The sequence below is a fragment of the Catharus ustulatus genome, chromosome 26 (assembly GCF_009819885.2).
Source record: "Catharus ustulatus isolate bCatUst1 chromosome 26, bCatUst1.pri.v2, whole genome shotgun sequence".
In the NCBI taxonomy this organism is placed as follows: Eukaryota; Metazoa; Chordata; class Aves; order Passeriformes; family Turdidae; genus Catharus; species Catharus ustulatus.
Window position 1 is genome coordinate 119094 of NC_046246.1, and position 24677 is coordinate 143770.

Below are 24677 nucleotides of genomic sequence, written 5' to 3' on the forward strand. Positions count from 1 at the left end.
CTTCACTCTCCCAGTGACACTGGGCTGCCCCAAATTATGCCATCTCTGCATCACCTCCTACCCAGGGTTCCTTCACAGCCCCTTATTCAGTGCAAAGGGAGGGACAAAGCAGCCAATAAGGGTTTATTCCATTACAGACACAGCAAGTTCCTTCAGCAAGTCTGTTGGCACTAGGGGGCCCCCAGGTCACCTGACATCATTTCCAGAGCAGCACTTGGCAGACTGGTCAGCTGGTCAGCTCCTGGAGCAATGGCTGCTGGACAGAGGTGGAGTCCACCAAAAATGAGTAGCAGGGTCCATGATGAGAAAAGAAGAAGGGTTTTGTATTATTTTCTTGACAAGTGATTTTCCCAGGGAAGATGATTTGGGCTGTGAGATGTCTGCATTTCCCACACCTGGAAGGAGCTGGATCATCCCCAACTTACCCATGATGTGTGAAGGAATCCTGGGAGCAAGGCCAGGTGGGCGCTCTGCCCCTCACACTTGGAGCCAGGCCACTAGGGAGCCACAACAATCCCAAACGACTTGGAACAGCCTCAGGATTGAGCTAGGGATGCCAAGGTGAGAGCATCCTCCTTCAAACTGAGGAGAAATCACCTCTCCACTCCTTATTTTCAGGTGTTTTTTCAATAGCTATAATCCAAGGAGCTGACAGCATGGGAAAGGGAGCAGGAGACAACAGTGATGCTCAACAGGATCTCACATTTATTATTGAGAGGTGATTAATGATGAAAAGAAAGGCAACGCCCATTCCTCATTGGCTTAACAAGAAACTGAAACATAGTCACTACACATTTTACAGTATTTCTTTCTTGGTTTGTTTTGGGCTTTTTATTGTCCAAAATTAATTTTCCTGTAAATGAATAAAGTTTTTACCACTGTTCTCAGCATTCAAAAAATCAAATTCATCCAGACCTAATCTTTAAATCCATATAACGCACAAGAACATTTCTTAGGACTCCTAGTACTTGACTTGTGAGTAACAAAGGGTCAGAGAAAAAAGAACCACCTTTAAGACATAACCTCGTGGACAATTTTCTGTTCAATTCTTCTTAGGCCAAACCCCCAACTTTCTCATAGAACTCCTCCTCTTTCAGCCCAGGGAAAGGAAACAAAAAAAAAATTACTCCACTTTGCATGGTGGATGTTACAATTCAGTGTTCCAAGTGCAAATGTCAAAACCAGGGAAGGAAGCGCAACAGGATGGAAGGACGGGGAATGGTGGGATTTAAAAATTAAGAGAAAAAAAGGCATATGCCACTTATGGACTTGAAAATCCAAAAACCATAGTAAAAAGACAAAAAACAAAGCGTATGCTCACAACCAAAGCTGAAAGGGGATAGGTTTTACCTCTACTCTACCTAGAAGGGATTTTTTTTTGTTGCTGTTTTTGGTTTTTAAGTCCTATGTCTTGTGATACTCCAATACTTTTTTTTTTTAACTGGAAGTTTGTATAAGTCTTTTTGAAGTCAAAGGAGTTAAGAAAAAAAATGTCCTAATTCTCTCTGGAATACTCTTGCTCCTTTCTCTCTCTGAAAGACAGCTGAGATGGAATCTCTGCTGCAATCCGTGGTGGAGGAATGGCCTTTTACTTGACACGGCCTTGGCGTTCCTGCAAAAGAAGTAACAGAGATTGTATTAGCTGAGAGCTGTTTCATTCACCACTATTACACATCAGCATTCCAAGACACGGCTCCCCCATGGAACCTCTTCCATAGCCAGCAAAGCCAGGGAAAGAGCATTATTCTTGTCAAAAGAAGTGCTGCTACTGCTCCCAGTCATTGCAGAGATGTGACATAGCTGAGGTCAAACAGCTCCTCATTTTCTTCTCATCTCACGTGATTCACCACCTGCAGTGCTGCATCCAGTCCTGAAGATTCCAGCATCAGAAGGATGTGGAGCTGCTGGAGCAAGTCCAGAGAAAGCCACAGAAACACTCTGAGGGCTGGAGCCCCTCTGCTCTGGAGATATGCTGGGAGAGATGGGGATGTTCATCCAGGCAGATCTCTGAGGCCCTTTCTGGGCCCTAAAGGGGTTCCAAGAGAGCTGAAGAGAGAATTTGGACAAGGGATGGAGGGACAGGACAAGGAAGAATGGCTTCCCATTGCCAGAGAACAGGGTTAGGTGGGCTCTTGAGAATAAATTCTTCCCTGTGAGAGTGAGGAGGCCCTGGCACAGGTTGCCCAGAGAAGCTGTGGCTGCCTCATCCTTCTAAGTGTCCAAGGCCAGGCTGGACAGGGCTTGGAGCAGCCTGGTCTAGTGGAAAGTGTGTCTGCAGTGGAATGAAATGGTCTTTAAGGTCCCTTCCAACCAAAACCATTCCATGATTCTATGGAAAAACTCCTGAACTCCTGTGTAGGCATCAAAGCAGGCTGCAGCTCAAACCCAGGGAGTACTGACATCAGCCTTGGTCTGCAGGGACTGAAACAACCCCAGCCCCCAGCAGAAAACTTCCTTGATAACCCTGACATTACCTGATGGCATCTCACTCGAAAAAACAAGAACTTCACACAGGAATTTCCCACTGGCTGTTGCTATCATCCCTGGGTATTCCTCCAGCACTGTGGACACACCCTGTCCTAACACTTGCACCAGAACAAAGAGGCAGTGCAGCACCAAATATTCCCAGACTCCAAAGGCTGCCACCTCCTCTGCTGTTCTCAGCACTTTTGCCCATCTCTTCTGGATTCTGCTTGGGTTTAGTGGAGAAGCTCTCACAGAAGCAGGTCCATGCTTCCCCAGAGGGTTACAAGGTGTTTGAAGCGTTATTCCCAGATCGAAAGACACCACCTCAGAAATGAAACCTGTCAGCAGCCAGAGGGCCCTGAGCTAATGCCTCTTCCTTGAGGACAGGCAAGCCTCTGTAGTCTGGGCACAACATGCCTTGCGGGGCTCCAGCTCCCGTGGAGTGAGTCCATCACTACCCAGGCAGTCTGAGAGGTGCCAAGCCCATCCCACTTTCACAGCAAAGCCACACCCTGCACCAGGTAACCACAGCTAGAGCACCTTTTCCCTCTTCACTCAGACAGGAGATGCTATCTGGGCTCAAACTGGTGCTTTAGTTCAGCTCAGGATGTTTCCCTGCGTGTCAGCTGCTCTGCCTGGAGTTGTATCCCCTGGAATAAGGACAGCAAGAGTCCCCTCTCTGCTTCCCAAGGTCCCATGCTAACTCGGTGATGGGAGGCACCTTCCCATCTTGGCAGCTCATACAATCTCTGCCACAAGCACACAGGCTGATACAGGAAACCCCATCCTTTGCCACTGCTAAATCCAGGGATAGCCCATCCCCAAATAGCTTCAATCCTGGGAGAACAGCACGTGCAGCCATCTATCCTTAGAAAACTTCTTAAAAAGGGAGGCCTGGCCTCCACCTCAGAACAACATCACTGGTTTTGGCCACTCAGCCACACACCCAAGGCGGCTTCACCACCAATTCCTCTGTAGGATGCAAAGCAAGGCCAGCATGACCCTCTGCTGTCTTCTGGGGACAGGGATCAGACCAAGGCACACATTCTCATCAAGAACAGTTACTCAACAGAAGTCAATTTACAGTCATTTCACTATTATAAACTGCACCTGATTACAAATCGCACTTTGGTTCGCAGCAAGGACCCACATGCAACAAAGTAACGAATTAGTAACAATCGTGCCATGCGGGTTTTATTGGTAGGTGCTCAATTTGCAAACATTTTTCACGGATCGGGGTAGCCTTTGAACGCAGCCTAAAAACTAAAAAAAATACAGAGAAAAATCACTCACTTTTATTAAACATGCCAGCTCTGCTCTCGCCCAGGTGAGGGGAGGGCACGGCCTAGAGGGGCAAGGGCAGCGGGGCCAGGCGGGCTGGGGACCTGCTGCCCCAGGCTGTCGGAGGCGGCGGGGGCTGCAGGCGGGAAAGGTTCCTGGCGAGTGGCAGAGCCCTCCTGAGTGCTGTGCCGGCCCATCCTGGTACCGGGGTGGCCCAGGTGCCCTGCCCCGGGCGCTACACAGCAGCGGGCAGGAGCACGGAGCCCAGATCCGCCGGTGTCGGGAGCTGCGAGCCGGGTGGAGCCACTTGGAGGGGGCCCTGCGGGCAGAGGTCCCGCCACCCCACCGCCGGGGAAGTGGCCCCACTGCCCCACCACCGGGGCCGGGAGGGCTCTGGTTCAGGGCTGCTGTGGGCTTGCACTTCCGGGTTGGCAAATTTCTGAACATCATTCATATATCGGTCGCTCTGGAGTATAAGCTGCGCTTCCAGGTTCGGACCAAAATTTTAGTCAAAATGGTGAGGCTTATAATTGTGAAATTACTGTAATTCCCCTCTTTTCCTATAAATCTGCCCAAGTCTGTTTCAGATGTTTTCATTGCCAAATAAACCACTGCACCACAGCAAAATTCAACTACCAGGGTGGGCAGCAGAACCAGGCCTGAACATGGAGCACAACAAGCACTGCAGGGAGAGCCACAAATCCAAAGGAAGGTGCCAAGCCCTGTTCCTGGCTCCTCAGCCAGCATGTTATGCTACATAGGGACAGATGGCAATATCATGCATCCCTCTGCAAAGCAACTGCCCGAGCTAATGCCACCACTTCCCAACTCCACACGTGGGATAAGCAGGCTGCCATGTTCAATCACCCCCTATGCATCTCCAGGGCCAGTACCCCGGGTTGGGACAGTGGCAAAGAGTCCTGCTGCACATATCACCCTGTTAGCAGAGCAGCTGGACCCCTATCAATCACCGCTTCCCACTGAGGTGATGCTGTTCCCAAGGCCTGCGTGCAACTAGTAAGAAGCCAACCGCAGGGAAAATCCCCCCTTAAATACCAATGTGTCAGAACAGAGGCTAGAGCAGATGTCCCCCATGTCACCAAGCTAGAGAGAAAGTGAACATCCTCATTTCAGACCTGCTGTAAACCAGGATTGGGGAAGGGGGGTCCCCAAAAGGTCCCCATTCCCCTTCAGTCAAGGGGCTGTCTCAAGGAGCAAGCCAGAGGAGAATGGAGGAAAGGTTACTGGATATGGAAGGAGGTGAAGCCCTGATCCAAAATCATAAAATCCAACTGGTTTGGTTGGAAGATACTTGAAATCTCATCTTGCCATGGGAAGGTACACTTTCCACTAGAACAGGCTCTTCCAAGCCCAGTCCAACCTGGCCTTGAACAATTCCAGGGATGGGGCAGCCACAGTTTCTCTCGGCAACCTGTGTCAGAGCCTCACCATCCTCCCAGAGAACAATAACAATCTCTTCCCAATATCCCATCTAACCCTGCCCTCTAACAGTGGGAAGCCATTTCCTGTGTCCTGTCCCTCCATCCCTTGTCCAAAGTCCCTCTTCAGCTCTTCTGGAGTCCCTTCAAGCATTAGAAGGGTGTCTGAGGTCCCCCTGGAGCCTTCTCCAGGTGAACATCCCCAGCTCTCCCAGCCAGATCCAGCCCTTGGAGCATCTCTGTGGCCTCCTCTGGACTTGCTCCAACAGCTCCACATACTTCTGATGCTGGAATCCCCACAGCTGAATGCAGCACTGTTTGTAAGGTCTCATCTGAGTGGAGCGGAAGGATCCAAGACATCTTGGTCCTTGGGGTATTACAGTGAGCATTCAACCACCAGCCAGATCTACCAGAATGCACAACAAGGCTCAATCACATTGGAAACATTTGTCCTTCCTGGTTCATCCTCATCCGAATCCACAGGCTGTGGAACAGTGTTAAGTTCCAGCCCACCCAGCTACTCAACAGCCTCGGAAAGCAGAGCACCATCTGCACGCACACACACGCACGCATCGGGATTTGCTCTGGGATACAATCCCTGGAGAGCAAAGGGGAAAGTGTTTTATGCCCTCTGGTTGCACTTCCATTAAACTTGGGTTGCATCTTATTGATCCATACGGGAGAAGTAAGAAATACCGCTGCTCAGACTCATCCCCATCCATGAAACCCCTCAGGAACAGGAAAGGCAAGTGCACTATGGCATGGGAATGGCTGATATGTACCATGGCTCAGAGCCTGTGCTGACACCAAGCTCACACAGGGCAAGTATGCAAACAGGAGCCCTCTCTGATCATACTACTCATAGCAACTTCAATCCTGTCACTGTTGCTCCCAGGGACTGCAGCCATGTCACAAGCCAGGTCCTGATAACAGCAACTGAGCAATGAGAGATCACCTTATATATTCACACTGGAGGGGAGCCAACAACAAAAGCCTCAAGTGTTTGTACCTGACGACAGTGAGAGAAAATGCTGCCCCATTTGTTCAGAGGTTCTTACCTTGACTGACAACCAAGGTTCAGCATCAACACTCCTGGCAAAGGTAAGGATTTTATTGCCACACCACAGATAGGGAAATAGACTAAGCCAAAGGAGCACCTGGAGAAGAAGCCAGGGCACAACTCCCAGCTGTGCAGCACATAAACCTGTTCAGGCTGAGAAAGTCCTCCAAGCAAAAGGCATCACTCGTCCAGTGCCTGCCCAGAGGAAACAGCAGGAGATTCCTTCACTGGAGCATCGGAACTCCCAGCATCATTCCCCAAAAGGCTGAGACACCCAATCAGAAAATCCTGAGCTGGATCCATAAGGATCATCAAGTCCAACTCCTGGCCCTGCACAGGACACCCCAACAATCCCATCCTGTGTGAGACAGTGTTATCTAAATGGTTCTGGAGCTCTGGCAGCCTTGGGGCCCAGGACTATTTCCTGGAGAGCCTGCAATCAAACCCTGGCCTTCGTATACACGCACACGCACTCTCACTGATCAAGCACCTCAACAGCCCCAGTCAGCCTGTGGTGTTGGACTTAGCTGTTTGATGCAACCTCAGCCAAGCAACTCAGCAGGATTTCCATGTGCCCCTGTCTCTAAGGCAGATATCTTAGATGATTGCCTTAGAAATCAGGTGTTACTGCAGCCCATGGCCCTCCCAGCAGGATCTGCTCAAGGAACAGACACAGCACAAATGATGGATGATGCATCACTTGTGTATTATGCTCCACAAGAAGTCTCAAGGCCCAGTATCACAAACCAAACATGACTTTTCCTGTTGTCAGCATTAGAAAGCCATCAGGGTTACAAACAAAGATACATCCTAGTCTAGAAAAGGGGATAAAAATCAGGTAGTGATATGGTTACACCCTGACACCTTCATCCTACCTGCCATTCACTTAATGGGGCTCAGCACCAAGGAAAACAGGAGATAATGCAAATAAAAGTGATTCTTCATCATAGCGGGACAGGCCTTTTATTCTACAGATCAAAATCTAACAGGGCAAACCCAAATACCCACAGAACCTAAACAAGACAAACTCACATCACTGAACAAGCAAGAGCCAAGAAGAGACTGAATAAAGTAGCCCAATTCCTATAGGATTTAGAATTACTCTCACATAGGGACTCTTGTCCCACAAGGCAGGAAACAGAATGGTGAAAAGCTGAGAACATGCATGAATATTTAGAGCAAAGGAGACAGAACAAGCTGAGAGGATTCCCAGTAGCATTCCATGGGAGGACAGCTGGGCTCACAAGACAGTCTGAAACTGGACTGGCTGACTTTGCCACAAGCAAAATAACCCAAGTCCTTTCCAGTCATTAGGAAGAAAAAAATTCTCCTGGTCTTCAACAACTGGGGAGGTTCTTATTCTTCACCATCACTACACGGGAAATGTATTTCATTACTTCAGTTACCTTAAGCCACTGCTCAGGCAAGAAGTTTCACCATGAGTGCCACAAAAACTCTTTAGAAAAGGAAGGAACTCCACCTTAATGTTGGCAGTGCCCTCTGTCACACCATGCAGGTGTAATTCCAATGACTGAAAATCCACAGAGCTTCAGTGGAATTTGTGGCTCCATATATTCATAAAACATCTAGGCAGAGGAGTGAATAACAATGACCAAGTTTACTGATGATATTAAGCTATTCAAGTTAATAAAACCAGCAGTTGACTAGGTGGACAACTTTGTGAGAAAAAGTTGTTGAACTTTACAGGACACTTGGTCTACCTGGTTGAGAATAATTAAACAATGTGTGTGCAGAAAATCCCTACTCTATTTCCAAGATTATGGGTTCCAAACTGACCATTAACCATCAGAGCTGGAACTCCAGGAAATTGCTAGCCTGAAGAAAAGCAAATATCACCCTGGAAAAAAATACCACTGTGCTGTTACACAAACGCAGACAGGATCTATCCTGAGCAGAGTGTAGCTCTGCTCCTCTCCACCTTCCACAGGCATGGAGCAGAACTGGAAAAGGGCCAAAGAAAAACAGGGATGAGCAAGGGACAGAAACATTTCCATCTGCAGAGCCACTGTGCTCTAACTCTCTGGCCAGACAGATGACTGCAAGGGCAGAGTAGGCACAGAGGAGACAGTTAAATAATTGCTCACCACCTTTTCTCACACAAGAACAAGGGGGAATCACGAGGCAGACTCAAAGCAAGCCAAAAGGACACATTTCCCCATACCACACATAATTTAGCTGAAGAACTGGAGATCCTGTGGATGCTCAAGGAGTGCATAGAAATCTTGGACAGAAAAACAATGAACTGATAAAGACAAAGATACATCATCGGGGTTACGTAAATTCCAAGGCCACATATTGTTCAAGAGTAGGAAAACCTTCCAAGATGGAGATGTGCCTGTACGGTCCTCATAGGTGTTTGCTCTCAACCACGTAATTACCAGTTGCACACAGGACTTTCTAATTGGAAGCAGAGAGCAGGGATACCCAAGGAATGTTTCTCTGTGCCCAGCAGACATGCAGCTCCTGCACCCACATGAGATGCACTTATAGACTTTGATCTGAACTACTGCAGCTGTTCTGGTATTTGAGACTGAAACACCACCTCCATCCCAAACAAGACAGAAGAGACATTTCACGCTACAAGAAAAACACACCACAATATTCTGCATTATGAGAGGACAAGAGGAGATCTATTTGCCTGCTTCTGTCAGCCATAAAGAGCTGAATTCACAAGCTCAAGTAAAAGAGCCAACACTCCCTATAGCATGTCCTGTCATTTTACAGTCACTTGAAAGGGAACACAAAGCCACATTTACTGGAACAAAGTTTTGAATTTCATCTTTTTTTTTTCCTCCCCCTTGTCTCCTCTAAGTGTATTAAGAACATGGCTCTGGAATCAGCTGAACTCTAAATCAGGCTGCAGCTGATGATCGGGGTTTCTCAGCTGCCTTAATTTTGAGATGATGACGGGAAATTCTCTGAAGGTATTTTACAGACAGTACCACAAATAACAGAGCTGAGATGGAGAGAGCAGAACTTCCTCCACTGTGCACAGATACAAAGAAGGAAACTAAAGAGTGAGGTTTCCTTTTCCTCCAAGATCAGAAACAAAAGAAAAGAGTTTTAGGTAGATTTTATCTAAGTTCTCCAAACTGGGATTATACTACCATAACTCTGCAGTTAACAACACAGAAAAGCAGCTCAGCATTGTGCTTTTAAGAAAAAACAAATCTAATTACAAAGAACCAGAAATTTCCAAACACTCAAAACTCGGTGTGCTCAAACACACTGTTATATGACTTATACGTAAAATAAAAAGGCTCATACTGGGCACTGGTCACTGGAAAGAGCTATGAACAATTCTCTATCCCAGCCATCAGTTTGGATAACAACCATTCTTGTTTCACAGAGACTTCCCTAGGAACTACTGTGGTAGAGCAGGGTGCTGGCACTGCTCTGGTTGCCAAGCCTCCAGTGGTTTGCACCACTAAGGAATTAGTTATTAACTCACAAAGCCCTAAGACAGCACAATTAATACCAGGTACAAACCAGAACACACAGGAAAATGAGAGGACTAATTGCAGTGAGAATGACCACACAGCAGAAAACAAGAAGCTTTATAAACCTGAGACAGAAAAGAAGAAAGCAGCTTCTTTCAGGCAAAAAGCTGGTACAGAATTACGGTTTCAGTAAGAACAACAAAAGAACACCGTGCACGGAGCTGTTCTTGATGGACTGCCCACAGATCAATGTGCTTCAACTGCTTTCTTGGGATCCTAATCAGCTTTCAGCAATGTCTTGTGACCCACTGTACTTCTGCACTAGGGAAAAATCCAGGGAACGGAACCAGACCTTGCCCTGGAGGTTTCACTGAATGAAACAGCCAGCAAAGACTTTTGCTTGGCAGATAAGTATGTTTTCTGGGGAAACAGCTGTTAATAAAATAACCTGAAACACATACCTGTATCAGTAGCTCTTAACCTCGGTGCCAGCAAGTTATCCAGAACTCTCGGAAGAAAAAATAAGAGGAAAAAAACTAAAGCAATCCCCATTGCTGACACATTACACACTCCCTTCTGCATTTCCAAGCCCTTCACAGTGTTTCTAGCGAATTTACCAGCCATATACATGCAATTTATCACAGAATCACAGACTGGTTTGGGTTGGAAGGAACCTGAAAGCCTGCCCCATTCCACTCCCTGCCATGGACAGGGACACCTTCTGCTAGACCAGGCAGCTTCAAGCCCCATCCAGCCTGGCCTTGGACACTTCCAGGGATCCAGGGGCAGCCACAGCTTCTCTGGGCAACCCCTGCCAGGACCTCAACACCTTTACAAAAACTAATTTCTCCCTAATATCTAATCTAAATCTACCCTACTTCAGTTTAAGGTCATTTCCCCATTTTAATTCATCTGCCGAAGGGAAGAAAAACCCTGTACTTTTTAATTTTATGGCATTCATTTGAAGTGATTAATATGTTCATAATTAACTCAATTAACATATTTATAACAACAATTAGCTCAGGGTATTCTGCAGTTCAGAGCTGAAATCATCCAGCTGAGAGAACCTGGAATGGGGGGAAACATGAAGCTTTGCCCACATCGAGAGGGCAAGAAGTAGGTTGGGAAAAAGTTCACAAGAACAGGGTGTGGAATAAACTCCCCCTGCTCAAGGCCATACCTCTAAGAGGTGCAAAACCTCATTGCAGATGGCCTCCACTCTCTGTCTAACCCAACACCCATCCCAGTCCTCGAATCCTAGAATGGCCTGGGTTAGAAAGGACCTTACAAATCTTCTAGTTCCAACCCCCTGCCATGGACAGGGATAAAACAATTGAAAAAATTTAAACCATGCATCTCAACAGGCCCTTAAACCAATATCAACAAGTCAACTTTAAATATTATTTTATAATATTAACAAACAGTACTTTAAAGTATTACTTTAAAGACTTCTAACACAATACTAATAGCAAGAGACAGGACTATAAGGTAACTGCAAGTAGTTTGCTCTTCCACTGCTCTGATTCCACTTCAGTTGCAGTGAAAAGGCTCCCAGCTACTCCTGTTTTAGGGATGAGGAAACACAACTCCCTGTCTCACAGCAGAAAACACAGATTAGAGCATCAGACAGCTCTAAGTCTTCCCTCCAGTTTTCTTCCATCTTTAGACACAGCTAGAAGACAAGCAAAAATCTTTAAGTGTCATCAAGGGCTGGCTTAAAAATATAAGCACAAAGTATTCCTTACAAACAGCTAGTGCCAAGCCACCGGAATAAGCAGAATGGTTTGCTTCCTCCACTCATGGGCAAATATACAAGCATGGACACAGACCTACAGGATTTAAACAGCCCGGAAATAAACTGAAACCATGTGCATTGCTGAACACCACAGCAGAAATTCTGTCTCGGTGCATCAATCAATTAATTTCACTATGGCCAGGATCTGGAGCAGAAAACAGCAAATAACCCTGGGATCACTGAATGAAAGCAACTGTGTGAGTGGAAAGAGTGTTCCTTTGCTGCCATAGAGAACAGTTGGCTTCACCTGGATACAGAATATCCAGGAATTGAATCTTCCAGTCAGAAATACTGTCTTGTGGAATATGGTAAAGCCAAAGCAAATGCAGCATTCTCCAGGACAACTCCAACAGCAGGAAGAAAGAGTGCTGGTCCATTCACTCGAGAATATTCTCTCTCCTCCCCGCTGAGATTACAAATTGGGAAGAAAAAAAGAGTTTTGTAAAATCCATCAGAAAGCATTCATGTATTCCAGTGACTGTGAAATAGCCTGCCCATTTCAAACAGGCTCATACAACACCCCTCAGTTTTCCTTTAAATCACGTGTTCCAAGGAGGCAATGACACTTGCCACTATTAATACTCTTTTAACCTCAGCATCAGCTGAGGCACAAAGCAGCACAGTTCCAGAAATAACAGATCAAATCTGGCCAATCCCACCTTTGTGCTTTGAGGCTGACTCTCAGCATGACAAAGCCCACCAAAGCCCTCCCCATGCTGCACAGTTCAGCCTGACTCAACACCCAAAGTCCCAGTGCAAAGTGTCTCTTCTCAGCTGCCAACCTGACCACTAAGCACTCTATACAGGACTGGTTTTCATGAGACAGCCTTCCTAAAATCCCTGTGAGTCTGTGAGTAGCCAAATAGCCCAAGACTGGGCAGGCAGGCAGGCAGAAAGAAGCAAAATAAACTTCCCTTAAGAGTTTCCACTGATTTCATTTCCTAGCTATCAACCATTCACACCAAGCAGATCATTATGGGAGATCTTTACACCAAGGTCACTGCAGCATTCCTAGAAATCCAAGTGCATGACCACAGGCAGGGATTTGTGGTGTTGTTTCAGTTGTTTAAAGCAAAGATAAAATAATTCTTACATGGAAGAAGTCAGTGACAAGCACTACCATAAAAGCAGCTGATACAGGTTTCAAGACTGCTCCAGGCAAAATTGAACTGCAAGTCAGCTCCACCATTTTGGGTCAGGAGAATATTCAAATCTTTTAAAAAACTAGATTAGTAGAACCAAGCAACACACAGAAAAGGAACAGGGATTAGCTTTAGAGGAACAGGATGGGCACAGGCAACAGGAAAGGAAAAGAAAGAAGATTATTTCAGTGTTTTCAACACTGAACTAACTACCCACCCCTCTCCCCAGACAATGGAAACAGCATAAACACTATACATTTTGCATACAATTTCTTGGACCTGCTTTAGGGGATTCTGAAGAAATGACTAACAGTGAGAAGTATAAAAAAATATTCAAGAGTTCCCAGACTTTCACAAGAGATCATCCATCTACTCAGGCAGCAAACAGGAATCAAACTGCAAATGAGAGATTCGGGCAAGTTGAAGCCGAGTGAAACAATTTCAGCTTGGGAGAAGTTCTAAACAAGCCAAAACTTGAAACATTTAAGCTTCAAGGAGCACAACTGCAGAGGAGAGAGAAAAGAGCTGGGAGCAATGGGATTTCCCCAGCACAAAGCAGCACAAAAAGCAGGCAGGGAACTGCTGTTAGAGCAGCATTTTAACATTCCAGTGCTTCAACTCTGGTTCCTCATATATTTTTTTAATTCAGGTGATTACTTGAGATGCTTCAAGCAGACAGAGCATGGTTTGGGCTTTTTGGCACCTTTGGTCCCATAGTAGGAATCACTCCAAGACAAAAGAAAACCCTCCTTCAGCAAAAATAACTGGAAAAATACATGAAACCATGAAAGAAAAGTTACAGAAACCTTAACCACATTCCAGGTTATGTTAGTGAGTTACCAAGGAGGTCAAACTGCTGCTGTAAGAATGACCAAGGCCCAGAGAGTCACCTCTGTGGTACCGGATGTTACAGGGGCCTGGAGCATGAGACACGGGGTGAGTAAATAGCAAAGAGCAAACACCAACTGTGTTTACACAACTCCCTTCTCTTCTGTGAATTCCAAAGACCTATGACTAAGTTCCTTTGCAGAGAAGGAGCTCTCCTAATCAACTGCTGCTGCGTCCACTATAACATGGTTCAGAAAGACAGCACTATCACTGCTTCTTCCAACTCTCCACACCAGCACATCTCAAGAAGCAAGGAGAGGAGACTTCAAAATGCAAGTGGTAAGATGAATAAAGACAGTTTACAGAAAACTGCTAAGCCTCATTTCTAATATATTCCTGACTTTCAGACTTTACAGAGCAAACACAGAAGCTTTCCAGAAGAGCCCATCATTCTGTCTGCCTTTCCCAAAGCTGACTTCTCTCTTTTCCTCCTCCTTCTGCTTACCTGTACTAGTATTAATTCTTTTCATCCATCCATGCCTAATCTGTCCTTAAGAAGCATTTTCCCCCTTCCCCTGCATTATCCCACTGTGCCAAGGTCTGACTCTCTAACAACGCTAACTGTTGCTTCCTGAAGTCAGGTCTGGAGGATATCACAGAATCCCACAATGACTTAGTTTGGAAAGCACCTTACAGACGATCTTCCTCCACCCCCTGCCATGGGCAGGGACACCTTCCACTAGACAAGGCTGCTCCAAGCCCCATCCAACCTGGCCTCGAACACTTCCACAGATGGGGTAGCCACAGCTTCTCTGGGCCAACCTGTGCCAGAGCCTCACCACCCTCACAGAAGATAAAGGTTGTATAACAAGTGAAAATTTAGGAGGTGAAATTACACAAAACAATCAGGTCCTCACCTTCACACCTCACCATTTATTATTCCTCATTTGTAGACATTCTCCAAGTACTGCAAGTGATCACCTTTGTGCTTAAGTGTTATTATTGATATGATGGTCCATGTAAAATATATATAAAAAATTAAAAACTGCATTCACTGTCACACTGAGCAGCTGCAGCTCCTGATTCTGTTTTTCAAGTATTGGGTGAAAAATTCCCCATTGCTCAAACGAAAGAGATCATCAGGAAACTTGGCAAACTCCCCGCCAGCTGTGCTAATGCTAGTTTTTATAATTATCATTTTGATCAAACATAAGTCAGACCCACATTGAGGGGAAGGGTAGCCCCAGGTGATTTTACTACAGCTGAACCCAAGTAAGATTCAAAGCCTGAATTTGGAGCAGGATTTTCAATTAATGCATCATTCAGGAGTAGATGATGACAGGAGGATTTGAGAGCAGCTGCAAGTTGTGAGTTTAGCTCATGTGCCACACTGCTGGCAGTGCCGTGCAGGTGACAGCCCACCATGCCCCCAAACAGAGCAACAAGCAATGACCATGTCCACAGGACAAACAGTCACAGACTTCAATCAATCACAGTGAGGGAGATTTAGGTTGGGCATTAGACAAAGCCTCCTTACAGGAAAGATAATTAAGGAGAGGAATAGATTGCCTGGGGAGGGACAGGAACTGCTGTTCCTGAAGGTTTTACAAGTGGAGGGAGACATCTGTCATGCTGACCCCACTGTGGTCAGGGGGTGGATTAGCAGCCGTTCTAAGACCTGGCTCTGATTTCTAACAACTTCCCAAATGCCTTGCTGGTCTCCAACTTCAAACTGCTACGATCTAGGAGCTGATAATGGCACAGCAAAGGCTGAGATTCAGTGTAACCAACATGCAGTCAATCGCAGACAGGGCCTGGGCAAGACTCCTCACCCTGCTGTGGCATTTCATAGGATCATGGAATGGTTTGGATTGGAAGAGATGTTAAAGATCATCTAATTCTAACTCCTCATCATGGGCAGGCACACCTTCTGCTAGCCCAGGCAGCTCCAAGCCCTGTCCAGCCTGGCCTTGGATATTTCCAGGGATGGGACAGCCACAGCTTTCCTGGGCACTCTATGCAAGGGCCTCCCCACCCTCACAGGGAACAATTTTCTCCTAATATCCAGCTGAAACCTATTCACTCAATTTAAAGCCATTCCCTCTTGTCTCTCCAGGCCCTTGCAAACAGTCTCTCCCCATCTTTCCTGTGGACTCCCATCAGGCATTAGAAGGACACAACTAGGTCACCTCAAAGCCTTTTCTCCTGGCTGAACAATCCCAATTGTCTCAGCCTTTCCTCACAGGAGAGGTGCTCCATCCTTCTAATCACCTTGGTGGCTTCTCTGGACATACTCCTCAATAAAGGGGGACTACTATTTGGGTGTGGGCTCCAGGTACGAGGAGGCAGACAGCCAAAAGGCAGGCTAATGCCCACAAGTCCACCCCTTCACACCCCAGAGCTTGTCCAGTGCAAGGCAGGCCCCACCACTTCTTGCCCTGCAGAACTCAGACAAGACACACAAACATGTTACCTTTTTAACATTTTCCTCCTCCTCTTGGCGTTTCTCATAGTGTGAGAAGTCATCAAAGATGGAGGTGGTGTGCTTGTAGGTGGCAATGATTTTCAACACCTGCTTAGCCTTTTCCAGAGGCACCTCCTGAGTGTCCCTGGAGTTGGTCACTGGTTTATTCTCATTGTTCTCTAGGCGGATGTGTCGCAGCTGGCTGTTGGGAACGTCCTTCACAAAAATCCACCTGACATCAAAACGTCCCTTCCACTTGTCCTGGGACCACACACCTGCACAAGTGTTATAGTCCACAGCAGATTTCATTTCTGCTACACCGCAGAAGTGACCACTACCATTGACACTGAACAGTAAATATACAGGGCCCTTCCCATTCATGGAGCGATAGGCTGCATCCAGTCTCTTGTTGCCATGCTCCGTACTGCACCAGATGTTGTATTTAATGGAACGGTGGATATCATCCTCAGAGTAACTCTTAATGATGAAAACCCGCCCATGCTTTGGGTTCCAGTCAAAATCCTTGGGGTTGTAGTTGTTGACAGATCTCAACTTCTCCAAGACCGGGTGAGGCTCTGAAGGAGAACTGGAAGTGGACTGAGCCTGTCCCATTCCGTTACCGTCCACTCCATTCTGGCCGAAGCCATTGCCACGATTCCGAGGGGCAACCCAGCGGGCAGGCTGTGCTGGTGGCACAGGTAGTGGGGCTGGCGGTGGCAGCGCCTGTGGCTGCTGTCCACCCGGAGTCTGGGTCACTGGTGGGCTGCTACTGATCTGCTGGCCCATGGGCTGTGGAGACACCTGCGCTGGCTGCTGAGCAAGATTCTGGGCCAAGGCCTGTGATGGCACTTTTGCCACAGGCCCTTTGTTATCCCAAGTTCCGATATCCATGTTATGTTTTATGGGAGGTGGCGGAAGACTCGACCCTGCAATGCCATTCTTGGTCTTCAGCTTGGGTTGCTGCTTGGCAGGTTTGCTGGCAATGTCAGCCCATGAGGTTGGCTTTGGCGGTGCAATCGTTGCTGGAGGCAAACTGTTTGATGTCATGATATTAGTGGTGATAGATCCACTGCCCACGGCCGAGCCGATGACTTTAGGGACACTGCTCGCCACGTCCGTGCTGCCGAGCTTGAGGGCTGCCATGCCCTGGTCGATGGTGTTCATGCCGGGAGCCTTGTTCAGGGTCTCGTTGGCAAAGGCCGACTGCCCATCAATCATGGCCCCTCCCAGTGAGCTGGGAGCATAGGCATAGTTGCTGCTGTAGCCAGAGCTTTGAGTGGATTGTCCCTGAGAATTGTTATTCCCCCAAGCTGAAAAGTCAATCCCGCTTGGAAAAAAGTTAAAGCCATGCTGCCCGAGGAATGGAGTGCTGCCAAGGGCCCCTGGCTGCCCAAACATGGCATCAGGGAGGAAGTGAGGCTCCCCGTTGCTCAGCTGTCCATACGAGGTCAGGTAGGGCATGGGGGGGTCTCCCCCTGTGGACCAGGCAGCTTCGCCTAAGGAGTAGGAGAATCCAATGGAGGGACTGAAGTAGCTTGGTAAGTAGGAATCAGACATTGCAGTGTACGCATTATTCTGAAATAAAACCACAAAAACATAAGCACTGAATTGTTAGAAGGAATTGAACCAATTTCAAGGGACTGGGAATAAAGGTAGTTTAGACTTCCTATGCCCCACTCCTCCCTACCTTAGGGCTGGACAGATAAACAGGCCCAGCATTGAACACCTTTGTTACAAGGGCTCTAAAAATCTGTTCATTGTCAGGAAAGTTAAAGACAAAGCTTCCCATGCCAAGAGAGAAGCATATGTGGGGAGCTCCCAACATATAGTGTGGGATTGGACACTGGGAAGCCATGGAGCTCCTGCTTAGGCTTTAAAATCCACTATCTTGCATCCAAATACCATCTTCTGCTATCAGCTACCTCCAACATGGATTTTTCCTGCCTGTGTAACATACTTAATCCTTATTAGAGTGCTACAGAGAGGATTTGGGGAAAAAATGCAGAGAGAAGGAGAATAAGAAAGAAAAGGATCCAGTGGAAACACACTGCAAAAATCACGAGTGTCCTTGACTGCTTTCCTTAAACTTACAAGCCATGAAAACAGCTTTATTCCTACAACTTAAAGTTCCACACTTCACAGTATTCCAAGAAATTGCAAACAGAGATTTAAGGCCTATTCCTCAAAACACTAACTTCTCCAGGGCTGTCAGCACACACTAAAAATTACTTGAAAATGGGAAGTAATCAATAGAAGCTTTTTGCAGCACAGTGACAGCACAAGTAGGTTTCAAATCCAGAGGAAAAAAAAAGCCAGCTCCATGCCTTGATCTCCTTGTAGCATCCAAACAGCCTTTAGGTTACAAAAACCGAACGACTAATTTGACAATTAGGGAAGTCTCAGACATTGCCAAGATTTGCTTACATGAAAAACACCTGTTATTTCCCATTCAAACCCAGGTGCCCTCCAGGGTGTGGTTTCAGCCCTGCTAATGGACATTATCCTGAGTAATTTGAACCTGTGAGCAGCAGCCTCGTACTGCCCAGCCCCAAACACACCAGTCCACTGCAGAAGAGATCAAAGGCACGTTCAGTTCCCAGCTAAAAACTTGGCTTGCAGCAGGCTATGCTCCATTTTTTGTTGAATCGTGCCACGCATAGCTCCCAGAGGGCTTTATGCCACACTGAAATCCAGGGAGTCTCTCAAGATGGCTCTGGCACCCTCCTGAAATAGCTAGTTTGACACTCTAACTTCTACTTACAGGAAAGCAACAGGTTTGGGGCTAACCAAGCCCCAACTTTACAGAAATTAATAGGAATTACTTAATATCATGTGTTCAGAGACAAGATTTCTGTGGTACTGCCTGAAAACTCAGAGATGCTCTCTTCAACCTTTGTTTTCACAAAGCTCTCCCACAAGCAAATGAGTAAAAAAACTCACTCTCATCCAGGGTTTTACTGAGGAACTCAATCCTGCTAAACTCAGGACCTGATACATCCAAAAGCACCAACACTGATGCTAATGTGCAAGACAAATGAAAGAACTTAAAACTTCCTTTTACTATTTTGAGCTGGCAAAGTCACTTCGTAAGTTAATCGCCTCAATGATAAGAGTAACATTTTCTCTCCTGAACTCAGCTTTAAAGAAACAGGAACATGCTGGCCCATCCCTAAACTTGAGGGAGAGCCATTTTTTCTCCACAGGAGCACCCAAAGCACATCACTATGAGATAAAAATATTTTCTCTTGTCACCTCAAAATATTTTCCCACTTGTCAATTATGTTTAACTTTGAGATATCTAACACAGGATGTATTAAGCTATGACCTGTAGCAGCTAGTAAGGAGGAAGCAGAGTAGTTGAAGAGTTGAACACAGGCAGTTCACAGCAGATTTGGGACAGAGTCACTACTGTTCTCCACCTGAACGTCTCCAACACTGCCTTGTTATCAAACACAGCACGTCACTCGAACAACTGACACGCATGCTGATTATCATGCAAATAAAACTCCACCAGCTTCTTATTCTCTCCATGACTAAGACTCTTTGCACAGTTATTTCCTCAAATTCACTGTTCCTCCTCACCTCAGACCAGAATCAGGGTTCTGACTGAGCTTTGCTATTCAGCTTTTGGTTTTTAAAGGGTTGAAAAAAGATTCACTGTGTATCTGAGCTTTACACAGTAACCTCGTGGGAACTGACAAGTAACAGTCATACTTGAAAGAGCAGGTAGGGACTAAGGAGCAGTGAAATTTTACAACACAGTTACCTCACAGGTGTGCGGAGAGCTCAGGAAGCAACTCCAAAACTCATTTAATTCAACTATTCACAGCAGTTTCTCTAACTCCCTTTCCCATCTCCAGCAAAGAGGTGTACCCTTGGATACCTGTGTATTTTTGCCTCCCTCCAGACCAAGCTCTGGAGGTTTTAGACTCTATTTTATAGAATATAGGCCAGCAACACAAGGAACTGAGAGGCACTCAAAGGCTCCACTCCAAGTTAACTTGCTGGTTTCACGTTGCTCAGGCTCAGTTTCTGCCTCCTGGGGCATATCCAATCACTTCATTATTTTCAAAATGAATTTTTACCAGCCTCAGACACACCAAAAGAAATTAAAGATCCAGAAATACTTCATCAAAACATGCAAAATATAGTAACTCTCACTGCTTTGTAAAACTTAAATAAAACTTTTGCAGTTTGCAAGTTGTAGGAAATACATCCATATTCAGAAAGAAGCTGGGAACTTGGGGATGTTGATAGCTGAGACAGAAAAAAACAGCATTAAATGATAGCTACTAGGAAAGCAGCTGCTTTTATTCAAGACTTGAGAAAGCAATAATGTTCTCTCAGCCTATGAAGGCTGAATTTAGGCTTTTAACTTTTCAGGGGGCTGAATGAGTGAGTTGTCTTGATGGACAGGCTGAATTCTGAAGATTATGAATAGCTGACAGACACAGAATACTTACCCTCAGGTCTTTAGCACAAACTAGGAAAATACTTGTTGAAAATTTAACTAATACAGAAACTTGCTCCTGTGTTCCGATAAAACATGCATCACATTTCCATGAAAAAAACCAGCATACTGAATAGTAAAAATATGCAAAAATATAGCAAGGGGAAACCAGAACAGCTTATTTTTAATGATCACAACTGGAAAGAAAAGCCAAGAGAACAAACTGATTGCTCCAGTACTATTACAGATATTTATCCATGGTACTCACTTCTACATCTAATCAGCTGAACTCCATCTGTTCTATGTCACTCCCCTGCAACCCATTAAGGAAAACAAACAAAAACCAGTTAACAGTGGTGCTACTCGAAGAGAAAGTGAAGAGGAAAAGTAGCTGCAAATTTGATTTCGAGGATCTGTTCACACAGCTCCAGAACTCTCTGGCTCAATTTGTAACCAAAGTTCTCAGAAAGTCCCAACACTTACATCAAGTGGGCTCTGGGTTTGCTTGGGTTTGTTTGTTTGGTTTTTTTGTGAAAAACAGAGAAATCCCTCTAACAGGCATTATTAGTTGACTTGGTGTAGAGGTAAAGAAGGTTGATCTGATCCTCCAAAAGTGCAGCATCCTCATGTGAAGCAACTTCACAACCCAACTCAGCACATGTCTCTGGTGTAAAGAGCCAGAAAAACACAGGCACAACACTAGAACTGAAAGAGCAGAAATGGTGACTGAGAGACAGTCACGCAGAAAATAAAGAGCTGGACACCATCTCTAGGAAGTTCTCACAAAAAGTTGCTAAAAACCATTCTACCTTACCCACCACAATCTAAGGGCAGTCAATGCCTTCTACCGGCAGAAATGCAGGTATAGGACAGGATGTAGGTTAAGGCAGCTGGCAAACATCAAAGTGCAATCAGTGGAGATGGGGAACATACAAGAAGGCCAAACTCCCCTCCCCTGAAGCAGCAGGAAGCCTCGGTGCTCTTGGTGCATGGGGCACCTGGTGCTCCTGCCTGCAGCAGGTACTCACCGGGCGGGCCTGGGGACTCAGGTAGGGCTCAAAGTCATCATCATTCAACCCATCCTTCTGGTGCACAGAGCCATTTTGCACTGAGAAGAGATGTGTAACGTTAGAAAAACCTATGTAACGAGCTCCCATTATTAGCAGCTTAAAGTATTTAAAGCCAAACTCTAGACTATAACGAACTTTTGGCCATTCTAACACACCACACTCAGACAACGGCACATAGACACCTCCCCACCGCACGAACATCACCTGCAAACTATCCCTAGCCCAGCAACCAAGTCCGGTCGCAGGGTTTATTTCCCTCGCGGCAGGTTTTAGGAGACTCTCCCTCTCCCGGCAGCGGGATCCTCCCGCTACCAGTCGAGCCCGCCCGGCCACCCGGGATCTCACCTTTGTTGCCTTGGCCCTTGGGTCTCTGGCGCGGTCAGCGGCGATGTGGGGAGAGAAAGAGGGAGAGCGGTGAGTCAGAGGGACAGACCTGGCTCGGTGGGGACACAGACCCGGTGACTCCGATGACGAGAGGAGAGAGCCGGCGTGGGTAAAACAGACCCCTCGCGATGGGGGAAGCCAAGGCCCGGAAGGGGCAGACCCGGCCGGGGAAGGGGAGAGATCCGGCCCAGCGGGGAAGAAGCCCTGCATGGACAGGCCCGGCCCGGCCCGGCCCGGCCGCATCACAATGGAGCGCGGCCCTGCGACGGGAGAGGAGTGAGGCCACAGCCGCCGCCTGGCCCGGCCCGGGACGCAACCCCCTTTAGGCCCAGAGCCGCGGCCTCGCCCGGCAGGGCCGTCCCGCTATCGGCGGGGGGACTCCTACCTGCTCCAGGAGGCTGCTAGCCGACATGGCTCCGCGGCGCGGCTACAGGCGGGGCGGGGCGGGGCGGGAGGCGGCGGCGCTTTGTCCGGGCCCGGCGGGTTCGGGATGGCACTAGCGGACTCGGGGCGGCCGCCGGCGGAGCGGGGCGGGGGGATGCTCTATTCCACCATCCCTACCCCACCCCCCGGGCGCACGTCTCTATGGCCCGGGCCCGCCGCCTCGCGCTCCCCCCGCCCGGTCACGCGGCACCGCGCGCGCCCAGGCACAATGGCGGGAAATGAGAGGGGGGAGGGCGCAGTGCATGCCGGGACGGCGGAGAACCGGGGTCGGGGGGGAGAGCAGCGCCCCCATTCGTCTGGAAGTGGGAGATCTCTTAAAGGGCCAGGCGGCCCCGTTGAGGATTTAAGACAAAAAATGGCAAATTCAGGGCCTGGCTGCGGGCTCAGCCCAACCTCATCCTGTCGCGCCACGACATTTTAGCTCTCCCCGTCTCCAGTCCAGCACTCCTGGATGCAGAGGACCCAGGGGACATCACAGTCCTATGGGACCCCACCCAGGTCAAGGGCGTTGGGTGAGCGTAAGCGAGCAGGGAGCCCAGATTCACCCCCCTTCCCGGCCAAGAGACGGCAACAGCTCCAGAAGGGACCTGACAGGATCTACTGTATGCCTGGTTTGGGGAAGGGGGTCCCCAAGAGGTCCCCATTGCCCTTCAATCAATCCCCTTCTTCCTTGCTCCTACCTGCAAGGAGCAAGCCAGAGAATGGAGAGAAGTTGGCTGGGTGTGGAAGGAGGTGGATCCCTGACCCAAAACCAGAGTCCCAGACTGCTTTGGGTTGGAAGAGGCCTGAAAGCTCATCTTGTTCTACTCCCTGCTATGGACAGGGACACCTTCCACTATCCCAGAGTCCTCCAAGCTCTGTCCAACTGGGCCTTAGACACCTCCAGGGATGGGGCAGGCACAGCTGCTCTAGGCACCCTGTGCCAGGGCCTGCCCACCTTCTCAGGGAAGAATTCTTTCCCATAACTCTATCTAACCCTGCCCTCTGACAGTGGGAAGCCATTCCTCCTTGTCCTGTCACTTCAGCTCTCTAGGGAGCTCCTTTACTATTGGAAAGGCCTCTGAGGTCTCCCTGGAGCTTTCTCTTCTCTAGGCTGAGCTCCCATAGCTGTTCCCACCTCCACCCCAAGCCAGAAAACACTTCCCAGAGACCAAGATCAGAGCAGTAGCGACGATCCCTTGCAAACTGGGGCTCAGGAATCCCTGCCCATCCCCAGCTGTCCGCAAGGTGACAGAAGCACCACGTTTCACCTCTCCAATGAAAAAATCCATTGGAGCTTAATTCCATTTGTTCCTTTTAATGCAAAAAAAATAGCCAAACACATCTCCCTGCCCTCCCCCACCCTCCCCAGGTGTGTGTCCTCTGCTGTTGTTTTGCTTAATATTTCCAGCCAAGCAGCTCCGACCCTCCCAGCCCTCCCAAACCTCTGCAGCTCTAAAAACACCCGGTGCTTCTCCCCTTCTATTTTCCCAGTGTGGCAAAGCCCAAATGGATCTCCAACCACTGAAAAAAAAGAGGGAAAGAGGGAAAACAGCAGGGTGCACAGTATTTCAGGATCATGCCAGTTCTAACCCTGCCAAGAGATTATAGGAAGAAAGAAGAAAAAATAATACAAAAATAAAACCACCAAACAAGTAGCAACAAGCACGGAGCAGCCTCAGCACACAGTGTAAACAGAAGCTGTCCCGATCCAAAATCCGGCTCTTCCGGAAAGCAACAGCACAACATGCTTTGTACACCCCAAAAGATCCCTGCGGTGCTGAGTAGCCAAGGGGAAGGATCTGGGTTTGAGCTGGAGTTGATATTTTTTGCCTTATACAAAAGGCTGAAGTGATCTTGGAGTCTTCAAGCGGCATTTGCAGCACCGAGCCTTGCCAGGCAGGGAAAGGGATGGGGGAAAAGTGCCATGGGAAGAGAAGGGATTGGGATACAGGGATCCTGAGGGAAGGTCCCAGGACTTTGCAGCTGGGAAATCTGGACAAGGGAAGGGAGAGAGCAAACAAATACAAAAAAATAGAGATATAAAAACAATTTGTGTGGAGGAGGAGAACATGGACAGCAAATTCATTGTACTGTCGGCCTCCCCAAAGCCAGAAAAAAAAATTTAAAATCCCATTTGTGGTGACAGAAAAGTCCAATGGAATTCCCTTCCCTGGGGAAAATAAAAATATAAATGAGGTACCTGTTCCACCCCAAATCCGTCACCCTTTCTCACAGCCACGTCCATGCTGAAGTGTTACTGTCTCCCAAATAAAGTCTCCGGGCCAGGGCAGCCCTGGAGCAGAAGCACCGAGGCATGGCTAGTTCCTCCTGGTTGGGTTGTCCAGCAGAGATCCAGTCTCTCCTTGTGGTATTGTTCAGTGCTCCAGGGAGACAGAGACTTATCCACATAT

At 47.6% G+C, this 24677-nt stretch overlaps 1 protein-coding gene across 2 annotated transcripts; it reads right to left on the minus strand.

The window, feature by feature from the left end:
- Window positions 1-682: 682 nt before the first annotated feature.
- Window positions 683-24674, minus strand: YTHDF2 (YTH N6-methyladenosine RNA binding protein 2). Of its 2 annotated transcripts, none has more exons than XM_033080635.2 (5): window positions 24467-24674; window positions 21802-21826; window positions 21415-21494; window positions 15946-17511; window positions 683-1612 (listed from the first exon to the last, which is right to left on the minus strand). In XM_033080635.2, the coding sequence occupies exons 1-5, from the start codon at window positions 24509-24511 to the stop codon at window positions 1589-1591; spliced, it is 1740 nt and encodes a 579-aa protein (XP_032936526.1). In that variant the 5' UTR covers window positions 24512-24674; the 3' UTR covers window positions 683-1588. The 2 variants fall into 2 exon arrangements, with proteins under 2 accessions (XP_032936526.1, XP_032936527.1); XM_033080636.1 differs by lacking the exon at window positions 24467-24674 and adding an exon at window positions 22226-22461.
- Between the last annotated feature and the right edge of the window lie 3 nt (window positions 24675-24677).